The sequence below is a fragment of the Nelusetta ayraudi genome, unplaced genomic scaffold, assembly GCF_046127955.1.
Source record: "Nelusetta ayraudi isolate G7.1 ecotype Tasmania unplaced genomic scaffold, CSIRO-AGI_Nayr_v1 ptg000079l, whole genome shotgun sequence".
NCBI lineage: Eukaryota > Metazoa > Chordata > Actinopteri > Tetraodontiformes > Monacanthidae > Nelusetta > Nelusetta ayraudi.
This window is the reverse complement of record NW_027466129.1, coordinates 852,501-875,000: the sequence shown is the minus strand read 5'-3', so window position 1 is coordinate 875,000 and position 22,500 is coordinate 852,501. Positions and strand designations below refer to the sequence as shown.

Sequence of the window (22,500 nt, the reverse complement as noted above, 5' to 3'; positions counted from 1 at the left end):
AGAAGGAGGAAGAGGAGGTGGAGGAGGTGGAGGAAGAAATGGAGGGGGAGGAAGAGGTGAAGGAGGTGAAGGACTAGGAGGAGATCAGGAGGTGGGGGTGGGGGAGGAGCACGAGGAGGAGGAAGGACAGGAGCAGGAGGAGGAGGTGGAGGAGGTGAGGGAGGTGGAGTAGGTGGGGGTGGCAGAAGAGTAAGAGGAGGGGGGGGAGGGGGTGGATGAGGTGAAGGTGGATGAGGTGGCCAAGTGGACACGGTAGACGCTGTTTGCAAGCTGAGCAGCAGCTCCCTGTCACTGCTAAACCCAGGCGGGAGCTCCGCCCCCTGAGTCTGGGAGGACCCTGATTGGTCCAGTCAGATAGTGGAGATGTTCTGGGTGGAGGAGGTGGGGAAAAAAAACAAAAACACTTTCACTCGTCCCGCTTGATGACATCCATCAGCGGCACCACCACGCCAACACACACACACACACACACACACACACACACACACACACACACACACACACACACACACACACACACAGATCTGTGTCACTCACACGCTGCCTGCTGTCGTGTCACAGAACACACGTCATGCACTTGTCACTTCTTGCTCGCTCGCCACACCGTGTGTGAGTGGAGAGAGAGAGAGAGAGGGAGAGTGAGAGAGAGAGAGCGGTCGATCGATCGAGGTCGTTGTGTTTCATCGATCGCCCGCCAGCGGCCTCGTCCACCGCTGTCACCACGTCACGTGTGCAGGAGATACTTTGTTTCCACAACACATGAAAAAAATAAAAATAAAATAAAAATCAATCAATAAAAACCACAAAAGGTCTGAAAACTCTTTGAGAACTTTGAGAAGCAGCAGGTTCAGCAGTGGGCGGAGCCAGAGTGGCGTGGCTACCAAGGCTCTGCTGCTGATGACTGACAGGCAGCAGCAGCAGCAGCAGCAGCAGCAGCAGCAGCAGCAGCGTCCTGGATGTCCCAGCACACCCCTAATGGCCTCTCTCTCTCTCTCTCTCTCTCTCTCTCTCTCTCTCTCTCTCTCTCCTTCAAAAGAGGGGGGAGGATGATGGGAGGGAGGTGGAGAGATGGATGGAGGGATGGAGGGAGAGATGGAGAGGTCAGCAGGAAGGAAGGAAGGAAGGATGAGCCGAGGGGAAGCCAAGAGCAGATGATGGAGAGAGGCAGCAGGAAGAGAGAGAGAAAGTGAGGAAGAGAGAGAGAGTGAGAGAGATAGAGAGAGAGAGCGGTGACAGAGACAGGAAGTGACAGCATGAATGGAGGCGGAGCCTCGGGGGAAATAAGACAATAGACGTGCAGGAGGAGGAAAAGTGTGTTTACTGCTGGAGACAGAAAATCAATTCCTGCTACTTCAGTATCAGTGCTTTTTGGGGTTGTTTTGTTTTGTTTTGTTTTTTCTTTAAATTACGGAGCAATAAAGTAAAATCCATCTGGGTCGGCGAGCCAGAATAAACCTCAATTTACCTCAGCGAGAGAGAGAGAGAGAGAGAGGGAGAGAGAGAGAGAGAGAGAGAAAGAGAGAGAGAGAGAAACCAAGACATGACGGTATCTCAGTTGACGTCACCGTCATCATTGACTTCGTTATGACGGGGAAAAAACTGAAAAAATGGAGGATTTTACAATTTTCAATTCCAGAAACTCAAAAGTCTGTTGGCTGATCAAACACAACATGAGAGGAAACAGCTGGTTGGGCAGCAGGGGGTGCTGCTGCTGCTGCTGCTGCTGCTGCTGCTGCCAGGCAGTACACCTCCACCTGCAGCACAGCAGCCAAGCAGACGCGTCAAGGTCGAGTCGTGACTCATCAGAAGTAAGACCTGGGAACACTGGGCCGTCTGCCCCGGGAGGAGGGAAGGAAATTAAAAAAATAAAATTGAAAAAAAATATACAGAAATTGTTTCACGGCCGCAGAAGAAGCTAATGTGACGCACATCAGCACGCCGTTGACCTGCGAGATACAATAAAATCCATCCTTCACTCTTTCTGCTGCTTATGCTCCACTTCTGACTCAGCATGTAAAAAAAAGGGGGTTATTAGCATTATTGGGTGTCATCAGGAGGCTGTAAACACAGGGCTAACTGCTGCTTCTGTTGCTGAGTCCAGGGTGAAGAACCAAAGATCTGAAGATGTCGACAACAACACCACCACAACCGCCATCACCAGAGTTTCAGCAAATCGCTATGGCAACACACACAGGGCTGAGGACGCTAGGCTAACAGTGCTAGCCACAAGCTAGCTGGGTACAGGCTAAAGGACGTCTGAAGATGTTTATGGGGATGGTTAACAGTGTGCTGTTGCTCCACCGGAGTCCAAGGCTGAGGAGCCAAGACTCACTCGGCAGGGCTAATCGCTAGTGCTAAGCTAACGCTGCTAGGCACAGGTTAGCTCAGCAGAGGCCAAAGGAAACTCTGGCTGCCTCAAACTGGACCAATCTGGGTCTGAAAAATTGTTGTAGAGACGACAACCAGAACACTACTGGATGTGAGAGCCTCAGGGAGTCATCGTCTGCTGCGATCACACTTCAGATCCGCCCACACACACTCTCACAGTCAATCACACACACACACACTCACAGTCACACACACATACGCACAGACTCGATGTAGAGACACACAATCATCACAGTCTCTTTTTTTCAAAGTGCTTCAACCAGTAGTTGTTCATCCTCATCCTCGGTTCATTCAAAACCACCAGCGGTTAGAAAAAACGCCTCACGCTGCATTCGCTTGTTTGCTCACCGATTAATGGAACAACACATCAAATTGTTTTGCAACTAACTGAGACAGGTGGCTGATGATGATGAGAGAGGGGAAAAAACAACAGCAAAAAACCCTGAGAGGGAGGAGGAGTGAATGAAAAGGAAAAGTAATGAAGTTAACGCAGGATTTCTGAGTCGGATCCACTGAGAAAGAAAGAAACACGGTGACTCATGCGATTCAGGGGCAGCAGCAGCAGCAGCAGCAGCAGCAGCAGCAGGAGGGTAATAATGGAGGTGCAGGACTGGAGGGAGGTCCAGCCTTCCTTCCTTCCTTCCAGCCAGGTGGGCGGAGCCTAAACTGCAGTGGCTCCTGGTTTCGGCCTTCGGACGGCAGCAAGAAGAGACTGATAGAGGATTAACTACAGCCTGACATACACACACACACCACTGCCAATCCATCACTTCACTCTGAAGGCTTACACAACACCCTCTGCTGACCTTTGCTGTGAATATTTTTTCTCGCTGCATTCAAAAAAAAAAAAGAAAACCTCGCCATCTCATCATCCGTCAACGCCGGCCGCTGAGGCCACTGAGGAGGAAGTGACAGCGACCGGTTGACACTTCGGGGCCTCGCTGACTCAGCAGGTCTGCAGCGTTTTTGTATTATTTTTTTTCAAAGTGAAAGTGAGCCGTGCTTCTAGGAAACTGTAAAGATCTAATTTGTCTCCGTATCATCGTTGCTGTATTTCCCCGCCTGCTTGGAAAGAAAGTTGCTTCCGATTCAGTTCAGTCCATTTTAGTTCAGTTTAGTCCAGTTCAGTGCAGGTTAGTTTGGTAAAGCTCAATTAAGCTCAGTTTAGTCCAGTTCAGATCAAGTTGAGTTGAGTTGAGTTTGGTTTGGTTCAGTTCAGTTCAGCTCAGCTCAGCTAAGTTCAGCTCAGTCCAGCTCAGTTTGGTTCCGCTCAGTTCAGTTCAGTTCAGTTCAGTTTAGTACAGTTCAGTTTGGTTCCGCTCAGTTCAGTTCAGTTCAGTTCAGTTTAGTACAGTTCAGTTCAGTGCAGTCAGGTTCAGTTCGGTTCAGTTCAGTCAAGTCCAGTTCACTCAAATCCAGCTCAGTTCAGTTTAGCTTAGTTCAGTTCAGTTCAGCTCAGTTCAGCTCAGTTCAGTCCACTTCAGTTTCCAGCAGCAGGCTGAGACACGGCGTAGTAAATAACAACATGGGCGGCTGAGAACAATGCACCGCTTTATTTTTACACAGTGGGTGGTTTGGAGGAGGGAGGGGCGGTGGGGGAAGAGGGTTGGAGGTGGGAGGGGCCAGACAGGGGACAACAAGAGACACAACAAGGCCCTGCTTACTACACTGCTGCTGCTGCTGCGCTGTGCACTTTCTGCCACTGTGCAGCCACAGAGCAGCGACTCCAGTCGGAACACGGGGACTGAAGGGCTCCCGACCGGAGCATTTTATTATTTTTTGTTTATTTATTGTTTTTGTCAGAAGAAGAGGTGGAGCTACAGCCAGGATACTGCTGTGAACGACGCAGCTGATGTAAGAGGTGGAGGAGGGGCGGAAGGGTGGGGAGGGTTGCTGGTTCGATGACCCCTGGTCCACTGTGATGCTAGTGGAAAAAAAAAACCAACACAACGCAACCACTACAGGGCAGGTCTCGCATTTCACCTGTCATTAAAGATGCATCCTCTAGGGGGATCCGGTGGCGCTCAAACTAGCAAACAAAAAAAAAAGAAGCTGCGGCTCCGCATTAATAATGGAGTGACTAAAGCTTTAGTACGTGCACGGAGGAGCGTCCACGCACGCACGCAGCAGCCGAGGTCACAGCAGTCACCACCTGCCCGCCTGGAGATGAGACAGGATGTAGAAGTGTGACATCACTTCCTGTATCCCTGATCACGTGACCCCTGTTGTTCTGACTCTGTGATGGATTGTTTGTTTGTTTGTTGCGTTGCCTTCTTCTGCTCACATATCTACACCATATTATGTAATGCAATCTTATGTGCATGCGCGCATGCACACACACACACACACACACACACACACACACACACACACACACACACAGAACTGGGAGGTTTGTAACAAGTGGAGCTGCTCGTCAAGATTTCCCATGGATCCTTGCTGGAAGAAGCTTAACCAAAATACCCCGCTGACATGCCGCCTTCGCACAGGAGCGCTGCTCCGACACTCCGACACAAACCTCGGATTTCTTTTCTTTCTCTTCTCTTTTTTCTTTTGCTGCTGCAGCTACTACATCAAAATGCTGGAATCCAGTTCCACATTGTACATATATACATATATATATATATATATATATGTATATATATATATACATGTAAATGTACTCTCGATTTTTCACAGATGAAAACTGAGGAATTTCAACGGTTGAAAGCTCAGACCAAGACTAGTCCAAACTGGACTAGATTTGAAAGATTCAACATTACGCAAAATCAATTACAATAATTATTTTTATATTTACGATTTTTTTTTTTTTATATACCAGTGTCTTCCAACCACAAGCAGCGTCTCTGTCCTGTCAGTAAACTCCCCAGGTTGGTGACCACACCCCTGTTTCACGTCCTGTTTCTGTGACTTCAAGTCAAGCACTCAAAACAAAACAAAAAAACCCCACGCCAATCAAAGGCGACGTCGAAGTGGCACACTGAGCAAATCCCTCACCCCCCGCCCCCCCACCTCCCTCCCCCTCCTGTCCCGGCTCCAGAATCTGAGCAAAGCTCTTAAACGTCTTGCAAATCAGTCCGGAAGACGGTCGTCTGCAGCAAAGTAGAGCAATCCCTCTCATCAAAAAAGAAGAAGAAGAAGAAGGCGAAGTACAGGAAGGGGGAGGGGCTGTGGAGGTGGTGGCTTCCTGGCTGCGGGCCATCTCATTTGGGCAGCTGAAGCCGACGGCTGTATTAGGTTGTGCTCCAAATCAGAGGAGCAGATGTTTACATCTGCACGGCTGCAAACTGACAACATTCTGAGGAGATAACCGCCTGTAAACGCAGAGGGCCTGGGGGGAGCGAGGGGGGGGGGGTGTCAGTCTGGGTGATTCTGGTGTGCTGAGCCTCTTTCATGCACCGTTGAACCGATGGGTCTCAGAACTGTTCTGACACAGCGTGAAGGTTCTCAGTCATCCAGGTCATCTTAAAGTAGAAGGATTCAGTTGGGGCAACTGGACCTGTTCTTGCGAACTTTAAGACCTCGGTTAAATACTTGGGACTCTCCCACCATTCTCAGAAGTGAAGAAGGCCTTCGGATGAGAGGCGAAACACCTTGAAGATCGCAAGTCCAAGTCCAGTTGCCCCACCTGGATCTGCAGGAAAACCAATCAGATGGACCACTGGCGTCCTCAGGGGTTGTGCCAAATGAATTCAAATAAATAAGAAAAATAGATATAAATATATAAAATCATTATTATTATTATTATTATTATTATTATTATTATTATGAAACAGTTCCTCCCACTGTGACCCATCCAGCAACATTTCACCTTATAACTGGATTCGAAAGAGGAACTCAGGCAAATGAGTTTCCTGGGGGGGTTGATGTGCCGACAGTGCTGCTGCTGCTGCTGCTGCTGCTGCTCTGACCCAGTGAGTCATATCAGCCAAAAGAAACACAGTTGAACCTCCTGTTCTTTAAAACAGTGGGGACAAAACCCCCCAAAAAAACAAACAAACAAAAAAAAACCTATGAAAACCCATCCTGGATGGAGGACATGCTCAACCTTCCCACTCCAGCGCCCATTCCACCCGGTGCAACGCTCATCACCGTCAGCCGCCTCGCTCCATTAAGATGTCAAAAGCGTCTGAAGTGAGGGAGTCGGAGCCGCTTCAGAGGCCCGACGGGCGGCGTTAAAGAGCAAACGGGCAACATGAACGCCGCTCAAGAGCAGAAAGACAAAAAAAACCCTGCCGGCAGTTAAAGGGAGGGAGGAGAGACGAGAAAAAACAAACAAAAACAAACAAACGACATCTGCTCCTCCGAGCGCACAGCGGTGGCGGCAAGATTCCGGGATTTGCTACCGATCGAGGCAGAAATCTCCAAAAGCTGCAAAAAGAAAAGAAAATCCCACAAATTCCAAGTGACAAGCGGCAAAGTTGTGCGTGTCAGAGGCTCGGATCAAACATCGGAATCCCCGCCTGGAATCAGACGACAGCAGCTCAGAGCCACGCTGATGGAGACCTGCAGGGACAGTCTGCGATTCACATAAACATCCTGGGATTCCAAGGAGGGAAATCATTCCACCAATAGACGGCACACTAACAGGTGTGGCAAAAACACAAAAAACACAAAGTGTTTCCATGTTCCAAGTGTGCAAAAGACTCTCAGCTCTCAGGACAGTGAGATAAACATCGAGATCATGGCCAAAAAAAAGCATTAGCCTCCTACACTGGAGTCATGTGACCTATAATGACTTCTGTTGGTGTTTGAACTAACTACAAGTCCTGTCCAGATGGCCAAAAACATCATCCTGGTACTTGGGACTGAGTGAGGACATGTTGGGGTTCTGTTCGATCAGCGTCAGCCCGAAACTTTCCACGCCTTGAAAACCCCAGAAAGTTACTGTCTGATTTTAGCCTCAGAGTGAGCCGCCAAACTGGAAAGGGTGGAGGCAGGGTGGTGGGGGGTTGGGTTGGGTTGGGTTGGGTTGGGGGGCGTTCGTGTCGGGAATGAGAGCAGTTGCCTGATTGAACACGAGCTCCGGTTCTCCTCTGTAGGTCAGAGCCTCGGGGAGGAGGAGGAGGAGAAGACGGGCGCCATGGAGGAGCAAGACGCCTCCCGCTGGCCCGGCCGGGGGGGCCACCACCACCACCACTGCCGCCCCGGCCGCCGCCACCACCACCACCACCACCACCACCGCCCCGGACGCCACCGCCACTCCGTGAAAGGACGTGGAAGTAATGAACTGATATGGAGAAAAGTTTCACTTTCACTTGACCCCATCTCCCTTCCTCCAGAGGCAGGAAGTTGCAGCCGGAGCAGCACTTTGACCCGGCGTGGATCACTTCTCCAAATATATATTTCCGCTGACGTTGGGATTTTCATCCACAGGATAAGTGCAGATGTCAATGCCTGCAGGAAATTAATTCATGAGGCAGTTTTTTTTTTAGTTTTTTTAAAAAAAAAAAAAAAGAAAAGCCGAAAAAAACATTGCGCTAAAAGCTGTCTGCCTTGGGGTGGTGCCAGACTGCGACCTGGCCCCGGACCAACCGACTCAAAACTGGGTTTATAGAATTAAATACATGTATATTTTTGCTCATCGAGCATCTGGGCCTGTTTTTGATTTCTCTCCGGGAGAAAAATCAGCGTGCATGTTTACAAACTCCAGCCAAAAGCTGTTTGTGCGTCACCATCATCATCTCTAAATGAACTGAGCCTTATTTATCCGCTTTTACAAGGGCAAGAGTGGAAAATGAATAAATAAATAAATAAATTAAGACTGTATCAGTGAGAGGGAATATTAAGTATTAGATTATATTGCAGCAGAGTTTTTTTTTTGGTTTGTTTTTTTAAATTGCAGTCTCCTCCCACTGGGAGGGTGGAGCTGCTCTCGTGCCGGGTCGACGGGCGAGAAAATAGCTTTGTCTCTTTCAGGAAGGAACAAAAGACAGAACCCCATTTGTTCCTCATGCACCGAGGGGAGGGGCCTAGGTGATGGAGAAGTGGGAGGGGTGTGTGTGTGTGCGAGAGAGAGAGAGAGGGAGAGAGAGAAAGAGAGAGAGAGACTGTGTGCAAGTGTGTGTGTGTGTGTGTGGGGGGGGGGTGATGTGGGGAAGCGGAGGGGGGTTCTCCTGAATATTCCATATGATAAATGAGCGTCTGCCCTGCTCATAAAGAGCCAAAGTGAACCAGATTCCCCGCCCGGTTGACCTCAATTGGACAATAAACCCGGTGCTGACATTTAAAGATGTTCAAATGTGCCAAATAATTATGTGTCACGCAGAGGTCACACTGGACTTTTTCATTACCGATCATTTTGACTGAAAAAGTCGGAAAATTCCCGTCATGCTCCGATGATGTCAGTCACCTAATTCAAATATTAACAGGAAGGTTATTTTCCTTGGCGACTCGTTATATTACACCTTCAAGCATTGTTTACTCCATAGTTTGGCTATAAAGCAAACCCAAGCTGTACCTGTGGAGTTAATAAATGAGTTGTTCAAAGTCTTCTGGAATCTCAATTTCAATCATGTCTATCACAAAGTTTATCCTTAAAGTCGCAATCATTCTCCGAAAGCTTTTAGACGACAACATTCCAACGCTACGATATCAACGTCGTCATTATATACATTGGCTTGCACACGACCCAACATGAGGCTGGCCAGCCTCTAACTGGAACTGAGTCCGCACTGACTCACGGCCGCGACCGTAACATGGCAGGTAGCTTACATGAAACATTCAACTTAATGCACTAACACACACACACGCTCGCACTCAAACAGCAACACACAACATAATTCTCACAACACACAACTGCACATGAACCTTATGATTCTTCGTGGCTCTGGGGGCAAATAAATATGAACAGTTCACCGGCTGTGCCCCAAACGCACCGTTTCACACCGTCCTCCTGGTCTGCATGGACTTGAACCGTGTGACCGCTAGCGCGTCATCAAATTGGGCTTTTTAAAGAAACTTCTGACACTCAACTGCCGCGTTGATATTTTCTTTTTTGCAATCTGCCAAAATAGCCGACGACCTTCAGATTTTCCCGTCGCCGTTAAAAAAAACAAAACGTAAGTGACAAAAATATCCAATTGACGCAAACTCTGGTGTCATGTGAACAAGGGAAGTCAACAACAAGAAAGCAACCAGACGATGGTAGTTGACCATGCCAGAATCCCTTCTGTGTTTATGGAACACGAGTTGTGTTGTCGGTACCAGGTCTTAAAGGGAACCTGGAGGTTGAAGAATTCTGAGGACCGACCAACCGACAGACTGGCGGTGGAGACGGTGCTCGCTAATTAGCGAGTCCTCGGCGTAACTCGGGTCCGATTGTTCTGCTTCCTCACGGCATGTTAATAGGATTGATCTTCAACCTGCGGAATGTCTCGGCCCCTAAACACATAAACCTCAACCCTCATGATTTGCCACCGAGCACTGACGTCCGTCAACGTCTCGGATGCTCGCGGGTGGTATCGCGCTGTGGTCGAGGGGAGCGACAATCTGCAACAACAACACACTAAACGGTGATAAGAACAAAGAACAGAGAGATAGACGGCAAAAATTAACAACGACAAAAAAGGATGTTGTTTAGTGTAAAAAATGTTGCGCTTATTGATTCTGAATACTTTAAGGATAAGCGGTGGAAAAATATGTCCCATAATCTTCCAAATCCATCTCTCCAATCCATAAAACAACACTGGCAGCATTGTTTCCAGCCTCCAGTGCAGGGAACTAAGTGACGATTTTCCAAGGGAGGCGAGAACGTTTTTGTTTTTCTCTTTGAAAAATGAAGGGGAGTAATTTGTAAGCACGGACAAAACAAAAACCCGAAAAATCTCAGTGGGTTTGGAGTCAAAATGTACTGTGAATGACTTGTATTTAGAAATAAATAAATCTGCACTTTGAACGTCTCATGTACAGTCGGAGAAAAACAGCTCGGTGAGTGGCTTCCTAATTTAGAAGGCGGCGTTGGCACTGCTTGCGCAATAAACAACCCTGCATCTTGTGAGAAAAGTGCGTGGGTGCAGAACCAGCATGACTAACACATGCACAGATGTTGTGCTCATGGGCGCGTCAATTTTCCCCCGAGGGCGGGGGGCTGACCCATGAGCTCTGCAGCCACAAAATAGAGGCAACCTCCGACGTCCCAGAGAAACATTGGCCTGCGCGTAGGATGTGAGTTGTCAAGATGAATCCATCTTGTAAAGGCTCTTCACAACAACAAAGACGATAAAGTCGGAATTTTCAATCGCGTGTGAAACTGAAGGGAGACTCTCAAAAACTGATTAAAAATTCAAACCTGTCAAACGCTGGGAAAACAATATTAACACTCTTGTTGTTGCTTGTCACCACCTTTTGATGAGAGCGGCGCACTGGGCCTGCATCGTTGGACCGTGCGCACAGTGATTACACAATTAGAGGCTTTGACAAAAGAAGGCCAACTTACTGTGATGGGAGACGTGCTGAAGCGGATCTTCCGCTTTGGAGGGACGTCCTCTTTGTTCTCTTCGGGGAGGCCGGGGATCTCTGTCACGTCCGAGCCCGGGTCGTAGACGATATCCTCGTCGTCTCCGTACAGGTCATCCTCTGGATCAGTGCAGCTTTCCTCCCATCCCTGGTAACAGGCGTCCCCGTCTGCGTTAAAAATGACCCGCTCGTTCCCTGTGTACTCCTCATCCGGTTCATCCAACTGGTTCTTGGGAGATTCACAGGGCTTAGCTTCCTTCAAACCATCGACATCTTCTTGGCTTTCGCCAGCCAACGTGTTTTTGGTTGGTATTGGCTCAGGGGCAGCATCTTCAGAGGCCTTGTCATCCGTGGATTTGGAAGCTTTGGACGGGCCTAGATCCTCAATAAGATTTCTGGTTTTTGAAGGTTTCTCCTCTTCTTCACAAGAACCGTTGACCTGGGTAATGTTGGCCGTGGTTTCGGAAAGATGGCTTGTTTCTCTTGAATTCCTATCAGCCTCGCTGACTTTGTCCTGGACTTTTGTGTCTTTTGGTTTTGGTTCTGAAGTGTCTGTCGCAGGACTGGGGCTCAGAAGATCATCAGAGGAAGAGGACATGGGAAACTTGCCCCCCGTCTTGTTCCTGTAGCTCCCGCGAGTCGGGGATTGTCGTGAGTCATCCTCGCTGACGTCGCCCCCATGGCAGTGGAATCCATCCGGGGAGTAGAGGACCCGTCTGCTGACCCCTCGGCAGGACACACCTTGGCTGTTGTGTTCGGCATTCTCAAAGACAGCGCTGAGTTGACTTACGGTTGGCGAGGACGCCTCTGCCCTGGAGCACAGCGAGTCCAAGGAGTCGGTGCTGCCCCGGTTGGACCGTGCACCTCGCCAGTCATCCAGGTGCTCATAGGACCCTCGTTTTTCACGCCCATAGGGAAAGACTGGCGACTGCGACTGGTCCCGCGACTGCTGTTCAAACAGCTTCCTGGTCTCAGAGAATTTAGCTCCGGCGGCTCCAACCCGCTCTGACGACGAGGAGTGCTGGAGTTTTATCACCGACCCGTCGGCCTTGTTGATGAAGTTGGTGGGCTTGACCATCTTTTGTGGCGAGGAGTCTTCGGGGCATCCCTTGGAGCCCAACGATTGGTTTTCTATGCCCATTTGCATGAACATGTCTTTGATGCGGCTGACGTGGCTACCATACTGTCGGCCCCTCGGCTGCTTGACGCGCTCAAGGTCTTTGGGCTTGGCATCCCCATCGATCTGGGGTTGGTCAAAGGCCTTCTTGAGCGCCTGGAACTCGGCACGGTAGGCATTGCGGTGGGGGGAGGCACTCCGGAGGCTGGTCCTCTCCCCCGAGGCCTCCGTCTTCAGCATGATGATGTCTTTGGATTCAGAGGGGACGTCAGCATCGCCGTGGCCTCATTAGAATGTGGGAGTGATGAGTCTACTTTGACCTACTGCAGGACGGATCTAATTTGATCCAGCGGCCTTTTCATAGTTCCTTTAGGTCCATTTAAAACCTGCAGAGGAGGAACATAGCACATGATTATTTGAACCCAAGAATTGGAACGGGACTGAACAATGTGACATTTTCCACTTGCAATATGCTACCACCAGATGTATTAGTGATGAACAATCCGAAACCAGTTGTGAGGGAGAAATAGATGAGATGAGGCCCTTTTAGACCTTGGTGCCATTGTTTGCTGACTCAAATCAATACATACTGAGGTATACGGTAAAATGATGGATGGCCTTGAGCTCACAGCGTTGCCCTGAAAGTACTGCAGATTCATTTGTGCTTTACTTATTTTCCATAAGAGGCTGTGACCCTTACACAATCCCACAACTCCCCGAACCATCACTGACATTACAGCGGCTCCCTTTAAATGCCAGCTCTCTGACAAAGCTGTGTGTGTGTGGCATTTCCAACCTTTGCTAGACACAAATAAGAAAAAAAACACATCTGTTAAGTGCACTGAAAACTCTCCATTATCTTCCTGGGCACAAGAAGATATCAAACGCAGTGAAGACCTGACTTTTGCCCCAAACATTTGCAGTGACTCAGTGCTTGCAGGGGGGTGGGCGCTATTATCATATTAAGCATTCTGAAATCCACAGTCATTAATGTTTAATTCTGTTTTGACAAGCCTTCCGGAGCCAAGCAGGGCAGGGACGTGCGGCGGTGAAACAGCAGGGGCGGGACAAAAACAATCATCTGGGACACGGAGAATCCATTAATCCAAGTTAGTCGCGCTGAAAGCTACAGCCTGGACGGTTATAGACGCATCATCATCATCACCATTATCATCATCATCATCCTCGGCGGCGGCAGCAGCAGCAGCAGCAGCAGCAGCACGCGGTGCAACATACATGGTCTGCTGCTTCAATGCCGGACTCTGGTCGCTGCTTTATCATCATCACTGAGCCGAAACAACATCCATCGGTTTTAACAAGACCGAAAGAGCCGCACCAGAGGCTCTGGTCAGCGACTGGCCAAGTGATGAGAACAGCAGAAATAAAAGACAGGATTTGGTTCTTGGACGGGTCGAAGAACGGAAGGCAGAGCCGCACATCACCGATGCAACATGACAACTCAGCGCCTCTTCACGCACGCAACATTGTCCTCTCTTGCCGTGATGTGTTGCTGCTGTTTTCTCCCTACCTCTTCTCCTCGTGTGCAGAATCGAACATAAAAACAATAGTAATAAGAAAAACAACGTCGCTCTTCCTGCCCTGTTTTGCGCTTGAACACAACAGCAGCAACACGAGTTGTCGGCGAGCTTTGACCACAAACCGCAGCGAGCGCGAGCAGCGAGCGGCGGCGGCGGCGGCGGCGGCAGGCAGCGACACAAAAACAAAAGAGGCAGACTTACATTGACGGTTCCGGCTCCGCTGCTTCCTCTCACAGGCGTGACGTGAATATAACTAATCCAGAGGGCGCGACGGATGCCGATATATATGAAAAATAACAACAACAACAATAAAGCATGGTGAGGAAAATGATGGACGGCAGGAGGCTGTGGCCACGCTCGGACGGACGGGGAGGTGGAGGGACGGGCGGAGGTGACGGCGAAAGCCCGGGACGAGACAGCAGCAGCAGCCGCCGCCGAGACGCACAGGACGCACAGGAGCCGCTACCACCACGCCATTGCAGGCGGCAGATGATGATGCTGCTGCTTGCCGGTGGCACCGGAGGGGCGGCGCTGCAGCTCCGTCTCACCCAGGGAGGGAGGGGCGGAGAGACGGTGAGTGAGTGAGGGAGGGAGGGGGTGGAGGGTAGTGGCTGCCTCTGCAGGAGGGCGGCCCGGAGCAGCCACAGTCGCGTTAGATGATGCGCGCGCGCGCGCACACACACACACACACACACACACACACACACACATAAGCGTGCGCGCGCGCACATGCGCACACAGCGCCTCCTCATGTGACAGGTGCCATGCCGATGCTGCCGAACTGCGGCAGCGGTTCTGTCCGGGGGAGAGAGGGAGGGAGTGGGGGGCGGGTTTTGGAGGACGGCTCGGTGCGTTGCAGCAGACTGGCGCACACACACAAAAAAAAAAAACAGGAAGCAAGTGGAGCGGCACTGGGTGGGCCGGACCGGGTCGCGGCTGGGGGGGGGGGGAAGTCGGGGTTCCTTCCAGGGCCCCCACAAGATTGTGATTGGTTGTAATAATTTGGATCAGAAGTTTCAGTCTGCACAGGAATGGATGACAGATGAATGGCCATCATTTCAGTGTGCAGAGTGAAGGAGGTTTTGAGGAGGTTCGCAGTCATTTAATTAGTTCAGTAGAACTCTGGAAACGGCAACATTTAGCCCTATGTTTACAGCGTACTGCTCAAACTGCTGCTGTGTTGCACCTTCTCAAAGGATATCAAAGTGATGACAGCGGAGCCAGGACACTCACTCTAAAACAAAAAATAAACAAAAAATAAATGAGCATCTCTCTATGAAGAAGTTGTCACCTTCTTCCCAATGCGTGATGCTGCATTTTCTTTATGACAACTATATTCTCCATACGGCTAGAACTCACCTCAAGCAATTGTTGTGATGCATTCATAGCTAAACACCGGCTACGTGAGGACGTTGCTAGGCAACCTAAAAATAATCTTTAGGGGATAAAAAGGGAGACGGAGCGAGAGAACAGAACGGCTTTGCGGTGCCAAGGACGGATGCCATCGTGTTTATCGCCATGAAGGAAGGAAGGAAGGAAGGGGGGAGGAAAGGAAGGAAAGAGGGAAGGAAGCTCCGGCCTCATCAGACAGGAAGCCAGCAGCGACTGTTGCACGTTCCAAGCGTGACTGAGAGGCTAAATTAGCGGATCAAAATGCCATTTCAGCAGCGACTGAACATCTGAGCGGCCAGGAGGGGCCCATGGCGCCTTAGCGGGGGCCCTGCTTGTGAAGCCAAAGGCCATAAAGACGACCATCTGTCCATCAGCGGCGGTTCTACAGGGGGTCTGGACAGACCTGGAGTCCTAATGATGAGCTGCCTTGCATTGAAGGTGCAGCCAGAGGTTTCCTGTCACTTTCTGGAGGCGGTGACTCTAAAGCGCTGCTGCTTGAACGTCACTGACGCAGAAGTTTTTAAAAATCCACGTTGAAAAGCACTGCTCTTATTCTTTTAGAACAGCCGGAATATGACCGGAGCAAGAAATCTTTTGAGGAGGTGGAGAAAAGAAGGAAGCACTGGAGGCCTTTCTGTGCTCAACTGGCTGTGGGCGTATACGCTTTCGTCAAACTGCCAGGTTCATCGCAGGGCCACAACAATTGACACAAACGAGAGTCCATGCTCACACCTATACAGACGATTTAGAGCCGCTAATTATTCAGCTCATGTAAATTAAGCCTTTGCCTTACGTGCAAACTGCAGGTGGGAATCAAACCCGACTAGCAGACAGTCCGGTGACTGTGCTGCCCACTGCATCAGTATCCTGCTGACAGAGAATCTACTGTGTATTTTCTGCTCCACTGCAATCTTTAAATCACACAGACTGGTCCTTTAAAACACTCACATATATGAAACCAAAGTGGGGGGGAAAAAAAGCATGTTAGTACCATATATGTATAAATATGTGGGACAGCCGTCTTTTTCCATCCAGATGTTGAGCCAATCAGAGGACTGGATTGTGCCCAGTGAAGGAAAGGAGGAGGAGGAGAAGGAAGAGGAAGGAATGCTGCAGGATGCTGCTGGTTATGGCCGCCCCAGCCTCTGCTAGCTAAAAACATCCATGAACCAGCGGACGGGAGGAGGATGACAGGCACCATGTCCGCGGCAGCTGTCGCACTATGGCTCGGCTCGGGTACGTGTCGACTCTAACTAGCATTACTCTGTTTTATTTTTTATTTTTTAAATTGCATTATTATTTTTGTGTCGGTTGTTAGCACCGATAGCCAGCTGACTAGCTAGCTAGGTGGCTCGCTGGTTAGCCTGCTCATATTTTCCAAGAGCCCTTTGAGGAGGAGACGTGGACAAATGGCTGAGTGTGAACCGCTGTGCCGTTAGCCTGCGGGAATGAACCGAAGCTCAGCTGTGTGGCGTTGATCCCTGAATTTAAGCCTCGTCGCCAGACTCGACAGTTGACCGATAACCCCGACATTTAATTCATCCTTCACTCGCTCATCGACTTCGGTGGCGGAACGGTGGCAAATACTGCTCGGTTGTGATTGTTTTAATTGGTTAAAAAACATTTTTTTTTTTTTGTTGTTGTTGTTGTGAAGATCAGATAGACAAGGTTACGAACATTCAGCGATATTACTGATGCATAACTAGAAGTGATGGAACGACTCAGAGCATCCTTCAGCTTTCTCATTGACCGTCATGTCAACATTGGCATTTCTATCACTCAGTATTATTATTATTATTATTCGGGACTGAGCCACAGCGAAGGCCTGCTCTCATTATTATTATCATTACGTTAATTACTGATCCTCATTTTAATTTTTTTTTTTTAACTGTTATGATCAGTTTAGGTCTGTTTGATGTGATAACCTGATTTTGAGGATTTCCTTTATATGTATCCATCAATATTATTACTCTTGCTATTATTGATACAACATAGTTTAAAATATTCGTATTTAGATCTTCATTACCACTTGTGTATCATATTTTTTTCCTATATATTATTAGTTATTATTATTAACATTATTATACATTATATTATTTTTCTATTTATTATTATGTTATTGGTATTCTAATCACAAAGCCAGTAGTATCAAAAGCAAAACTGTCATTGATTCGTCACGTCATTAAAGTTTCAATAGAGCGTGTAGAATGGTGACACGGAGGACCTACGTTGTGCCGTTGTGTATTTTATGGAGAACACGACTCACAGTGTCGTTCGCTGGTCCACTAGTTTGCATTGTGCACGCCTACGACGCCGCAGTGCACGAGACAAAGGCGCTTGTGCAGCGGCCCCCGGGTCCTGGGCAGAGACCAGCCTCGTCCGGAGGAGATGGTGAGTGGGTCCTGTGTGAGTTGCCCCCTGCCTTCCCAGACGTGTCATAACGCGGCAACTCCTGCTCCTCCTCCTGCGCTGGTTGCCCATTAACACTGCCGTCGGCCTCGTCGGGGTGGCGGCCCGCTAACCTGCGTCTGCAGCAGTTTCCTCTGCGACTAAATATCTTTTCAAATCTTTTCAAATCTTCACCCCTCCTCCCAGTAGCGTTGGTAACTTATTCTAGCACATTTGTTTTAACTTCTGGATGAGCGACGCTGTAGAGGAATAATGATTAATCCAACTCACCAGTTAGACGGGTCCTCCTGCCCTCTGGTCTGGTCCGGCGCTGGCTTCTTCTCCCCTCCGCTACCCTTTTGCTACTTTCACTTCCAGATCCTGCAGTGAGGAACTTTCAGACCCAGCAGTATCGCCGAGTCAAAGTCACAGACAAAAAAACAGTGGCGCTCCTTGTTGTCTGTTCCTTCCCCTCGCTAAACACCGAAGAAGCACATGCGTTCCTCCTGACACTGGCCGAGTGCGCAACACAGAAGCACTTCATCCCCGCCGCCGCCGTCATCACAAGCCCGAGGCTTGGTGGTGGTTTTGCGGTGGAACCAAGCATCACTTCTGAGACTCTTGGGCAGCCCAAGGTCAGCGCAGAGCGGCATTAAATCTGGTTAGTCATTTTTCCAACCCACCCCCACGGACCCATTTGTGATCCACTGTGGCATTTATGGCCGTGTGTGTCTGTGTGTGTGTTAGAGAGAGTATCTATTGACTGTGATTATGTGCAACGTGTCTACAGCACCCTGCCACTGGTGTCTATCACAAGCTAAAATCAACAGGAAAGTCTCAACTGCTCAAAAAAAGTAAAAAAAAACAAACAAAAAACAAGCATACGTACCTCAGAGTCGACCTGCTGGTCGTCGGCTGAAGGTTCAGTATTAACCCTCAATGGGTGATGTATTATATACAGTAGAGTCTCGGCAGTGCGCAAAGGACCGACTGGAAGTGAAGCAGAACTGAGTGGAGGGGGAAGTGGAAACTACAGTTCCCAGCAGCCGGCGAAAATACCCAGCATCCTCTGTTCTCCGCTGGCTAGCTCCAGTTCTACTGGTGGGAAGAATGAAGGAGAACCAAACTCCCCAACCAAAGAAAGCAGGAATCCTGGTGCGAGTCCCCCCCACCCCCAGTTTTCCCAGTTTCCTTACTGATACCAAACAGTTGCAAAAACAGTTGGACAGGAAGTTGTATTTGAATGCCGCTGGACTGAGAACTGATGGGAACTACAGTAGTTGTTAAAGTTTTATACCCTGATCAGTCAGTGTGTGTTTTGGGCCCAAGTGTCTGTTGTTGTACAGAAGCTTAAACGTTGATAACCCAGAGGTCACTTCCGATTCCTCAGGCCATTAGTGAAGATCAGGCCATCTGTGCCGGCCTCATCTGTGGACGCATCACGCGCCACCGCCGCTACCAACACATGTGGCAATCAGGATGCGTTGCAGTGAGCCGGAGCAGGAAGACAAGAAGACAAACTGATCGGGATCTTCCAGCGTTCTGGGGCAGCGCTGGTAAGCCCCACAGCTTTTACCATCCAGGTTTGGGGTTTTGCACATGGACTTGCATCATGGTTGATGGGGTCCGGGTGAGGTTCTGTCCCGGTGCCACTCGATGCCCTGGATGCTGGAGAAGGTCCGACAGGAACAGGTATTCCCATGGATCAGAAACGGATCCCCGCAGTTTGTCCCTGGGACGGTAGAGGTGGTGATCATCACCTGAGCTCACATCTATTGATACTTCCTGTCTGCGTCCAGGCCCCTGGGGGAACTGGGGACATATGGTCGATCCAGCTCCACCGCTTGGGACCACAGATGTTCTGCCCTATTATGGGACACATACGCGGCCCTTTTTCAAAGTCAACCCTGACAGAACCTGGATTGCAGCAAGGCAATTTGGGTCTCAGCAGACGAGACCTTCCCTTAATAATCCACAACTTACTGGGCCACCTAATCGTCTGTAACCCCTTTGTGCACACTGGTAATAGATAACGTTCAGCGGCTAAAGATCACATAGCGACTTCCTCTTCCACAGCCGCGGATTAAAAACGTAAATCCTGATCTGTTACTCGGTGGCGGCGGAGACACACTGTTCCAATGAGATGAGCTTTTTTTTTTGTTTCCTGTTCAAAGAGAAGGGCTTACGGCCCGCCACGAGAGAAGACCCGTGTGCTCGGGGTGCTTTGATTGTCCTCGAGGAGATGAAGCGGCAGATAAACAGCGTTCTTGCAGTTGCCAGACAGACTCGTTTGTCGGCAGGCGAGAGCAGTTTGTGGCCTTCCGAACTGTCAGAGTCTCCCATCCACTCGATCTAATTGGTCCCTCAACCCCTCTGATGAAAATCAGAAAATGGTGTGCACGCCTAAATGAGTACGGGGGTAGAGAGGCGGACAAATTACCCTCAGCCTCCCCCAGCGATATGTGCACGTCCCTGGATGACAGTCCGTCTGCCCGAAGACGGCAAAGTGTTTTTGCAGCAGCGTAATGAAGACAAAGTGCGGAGAGAACAGCTCAGCGTTTAGCGGCCCTGCGAGAGTCGCTCGCTGCTGGGAGTCGCCTAGTGGCACGAGTGCCAGATTTTCCTGACGGCAAACTGTTCCGGCGTCACGCCCAGACGTCCCCGCACTGCTGGGAAAAAGAAAACATTCATCAGAGGATGTGGACGTGGAGCCGCAGCCGAAGAACATCGATCTTCTAAATCCACTCTGCGCTTCTTTGTCTTGATTAAACTTTAATCATTCAAAACAACCTTAACTGGCCTTGTTGCTGGCCAACCAACCTATCTATCAACCAACCAACCAACCAACCTATCAACCAACCAACCAACCAACCAACCAACCAACCAACCAACCTATCAACCTTCCAACCAACCAACCGTTTTCTGACGAATCAGATCGGCGGTGGTCGTTCGCTTTCAGTTGATTCATGTGTTTTGAAAAAACTGTGTTTCAGTGGTGACCATCTTGTCACGGTCACACGCCGACCGCAACGTCTACCCATCTGCCGGCGTGCTCTTTGTCCACGTCCTGGAGAGGGAGCACTTCAAGGGGGAGTTCCCACCGTACCCCAAAGCAGGTAGAAATCTCCAAAAAACTCCCACGGTTGGCCGTGGTGCCGCCTAGTCCCACCCATCCCCACCCCTGCCCCGCACCCTTCACAGTTGTGTGTATCTGTCTTGCAGGCGACGCCGGCAGCGACCCCATCACCTTCAACACCAACCTGCAGGGGTACCCGGACCGGCCCGGCTGGCTGCGCTACATCCAGAGGACGCCGCACGGCGACGGTGTGCTGTACGGCTCCCCGACCGGCGACCACGTGGGCAGGGCCACTGTCATCGAGGTGGGCGGCCTCCTGACGCAGGAATACAAGCTAACTTTTTCCCTTGTGCACAGTGGCGCCCCCTAACCATACTGTACATGGACTTGTGAATCGTCACTTTTCTCCTCCTCCCTCACCGTGTTACTTTATAACTTTTTGAAAATTGCCCATTTTTCCTGGCCGCACATGCCAGAGTGTGGATGCAAAATGTACTTTTGCACCATTGCACCATTTAGGAGCAAAATGCGACCATTTGGGGTCCATCTAGAGCCCTGTGATGTCCAATCAGGGTTTTTAATTGGACGGAAGTGAATCAGCGACTGTGACTTGCCAGAGTTTGAACAGGAGTTTGGTAGTTTGTAGAAGCTTTCAGTCTTCGCTCAGGCCTTGGGAGAAATTCCGCCTTCTTTATGCCTCCTTTGTTCCCCCCATAAGCTACTGTAGGAATTCTTTTCCTCAACTTTAGGATTAATGTTGCGGCGGTGGTGGCACATGCGCCGTCTATATGGCGTCTCGAGAGGGTCCGGAGCTGCTGCTGCTGCGGCTGCTGCTGTGTAAGCTGCACTGATCTGGGCTTAACCTTTGACCCCTGCTTTTTTGCCTCCCAGATTACGGCCTACAACAGGCGTACGTTTGAGACGGCGCGCCACAACCTGGTCATAAACATCATGGCTACGGAAGGTGGGAGGCGGCGTCCCACACACACACACACACACACACACACACACACACACACACACACACACACACACACACACACACACACAAAAAAGCTGTTTCTTGCCAGGCCAATAAGCAAAGGAAGGGAAGTTTTGCATAAAATAAGTTTCTAAAAACAGCAGCAACAGGAAGACGACAACTTAAAGGTCCAGGGTATAAAACCTTTAAGGAGGCCTGCCTGACATAGTGTTTGCTATTTAGGGCGCTGTCATGGTGGCACAAGATGACAGCTAACTAAGAGCAAGACCCTTTTTGCTCAAAGTATATTCTTATTTAAAAAAAGAAAAATCATAAATCAAGCCAAACTTTACACACTGGACCTTCAAATGAATTTATCAGTTAGGTTCATGGACTGTGAGGCCTCGGGCAAATGAAACATGCCTGACGGCAGATGTTCCAGGACCAACGTCAACATCATCATCATCATCATCATCATCTCAGTGTCGAGAGTGCTGGACTCTGTCTGTAACTCTCCTCCTCTCACCCTCCCTCCGCTACCCAGAGTTCCCTCTGCCCTACCAGGCTGAGTTCTACATCAAGAACATGAACGTGGAGGAGATGCTGGCCAGCGAGGTGCTGGGCGACTTCCTGGGCGCCGTCAAGAACGTCTGGCAGCCCGAGCGGCTCAACGCCATCAACATCACCTCGGCGCTGGACCGTGGCGGCCGCGTGCCCCTCCCCATCAATGACCTCAAGGAAGGGTGAGTTCTGATTGGTTGGGGGGGCTTGAATTGAAGGGATTGAAGAGGACACAAGGTCATCTTAGCATCGTACCGTCCCTCCAGGAGCAGAGGAGTCACCTCTGCTCAGTGTTCTCTCCTCCCACACATCTGAATATAATGACTGTCATTTTAACTTTAGCACATCTTCAGGGCGTTGAGGATGGGTGGAGAGGGGGGGACCTTGCAGGGGCGTTGCTAGGCCAGCAGCTTTACAAGGTCACACCCCCCCCCAGCAATAAATTAGGTTAAGTCAATTTTGCATCTTTTGTGGCTTTGGGCACGAGGAAGTGGTGCTCCGAGGCTAAATGCTAACACCGCAGGCTAACTCCAATGAAAAGCCAGTCGGCCGACAGACACACCCACTCGGGGGGGGCAGGGGGGGGGGGGCGGTGGCGACTGGAGGCGATGGAGCAGACGGG

The 22,500-nt window shown here is 49.9% G+C and overlaps 2 protein-coding genes across 12 annotated transcripts in view; one reads left to right on the top strand and one right to left on the bottom strand.

Annotated features, from left to right (window-relative positions):
• ppp1r9a (protein phosphatase 1, regulatory subunit 9A) overlaps positions 1–18,220 on the bottom strand; it is a 34,624-nt gene extending 16,404 nt beyond the window's left edge. For 3 of the 8 annotated variants that reach the window (XM_076044398.1, XM_076044400.1, XM_076044401.1), the window contains exons 1-2: positions 13,702–14,035; positions 10,826–12,348 (exon numbers count right to left, since the gene is read on the bottom strand). In XM_076044398.1, coding sequence (XP_075900513.1) covers positions 10,826–12,202 — 1,377 coding nt within the window. In that variant the 5' untranslated portion in view covers positions 12,203–12,348; positions 13,702–14,035. Of the gene's footprint in view, positions 1–10,825; positions 12,349–13,490; positions 13,603–13,701; positions 14,037–17,120; positions 17,296–17,571 lie in introns of those variants that run through there. The other 5 variants (XM_076044394.1, XM_076044395.1, XM_076044396.1 and 2 more) reach the window with 5 other exon arrangements.
• The window catches only part of sgce (sarcoglycan, epsilon), a 12,855-nt gene continuing 6,273 nt past the window's right edge, over positions 15,919–22,500 (top strand). The window contains exons 1-6 of one of the 4 annotated variants that reach the window (XM_076044404.1): positions 15,919–16,128; positions 17,182–17,283; positions 20,274–20,396; positions 20,503–20,660; positions 21,248–21,320; positions 21,862–22,060. In XM_076044404.1, coding sequence (XP_075900519.1) covers positions 16,080–16,128; positions 17,182–17,283; positions 20,274–20,396; positions 20,503–20,660; positions 21,248–21,320; positions 21,862–22,060 — 704 coding nt within the window. In that variant the 5' untranslated portion in view covers positions 15,919–16,079. The remainder of the gene's footprint in view (positions 16,129–17,181; positions 17,284–20,273; positions 20,397–20,502; positions 20,661–21,247; positions 21,321–21,861; positions 22,061–22,500) is intronic. The other 3 variants (XM_076044403.1, XM_076044405.1, XM_076044406.1) reach the window with 3 other exon arrangements.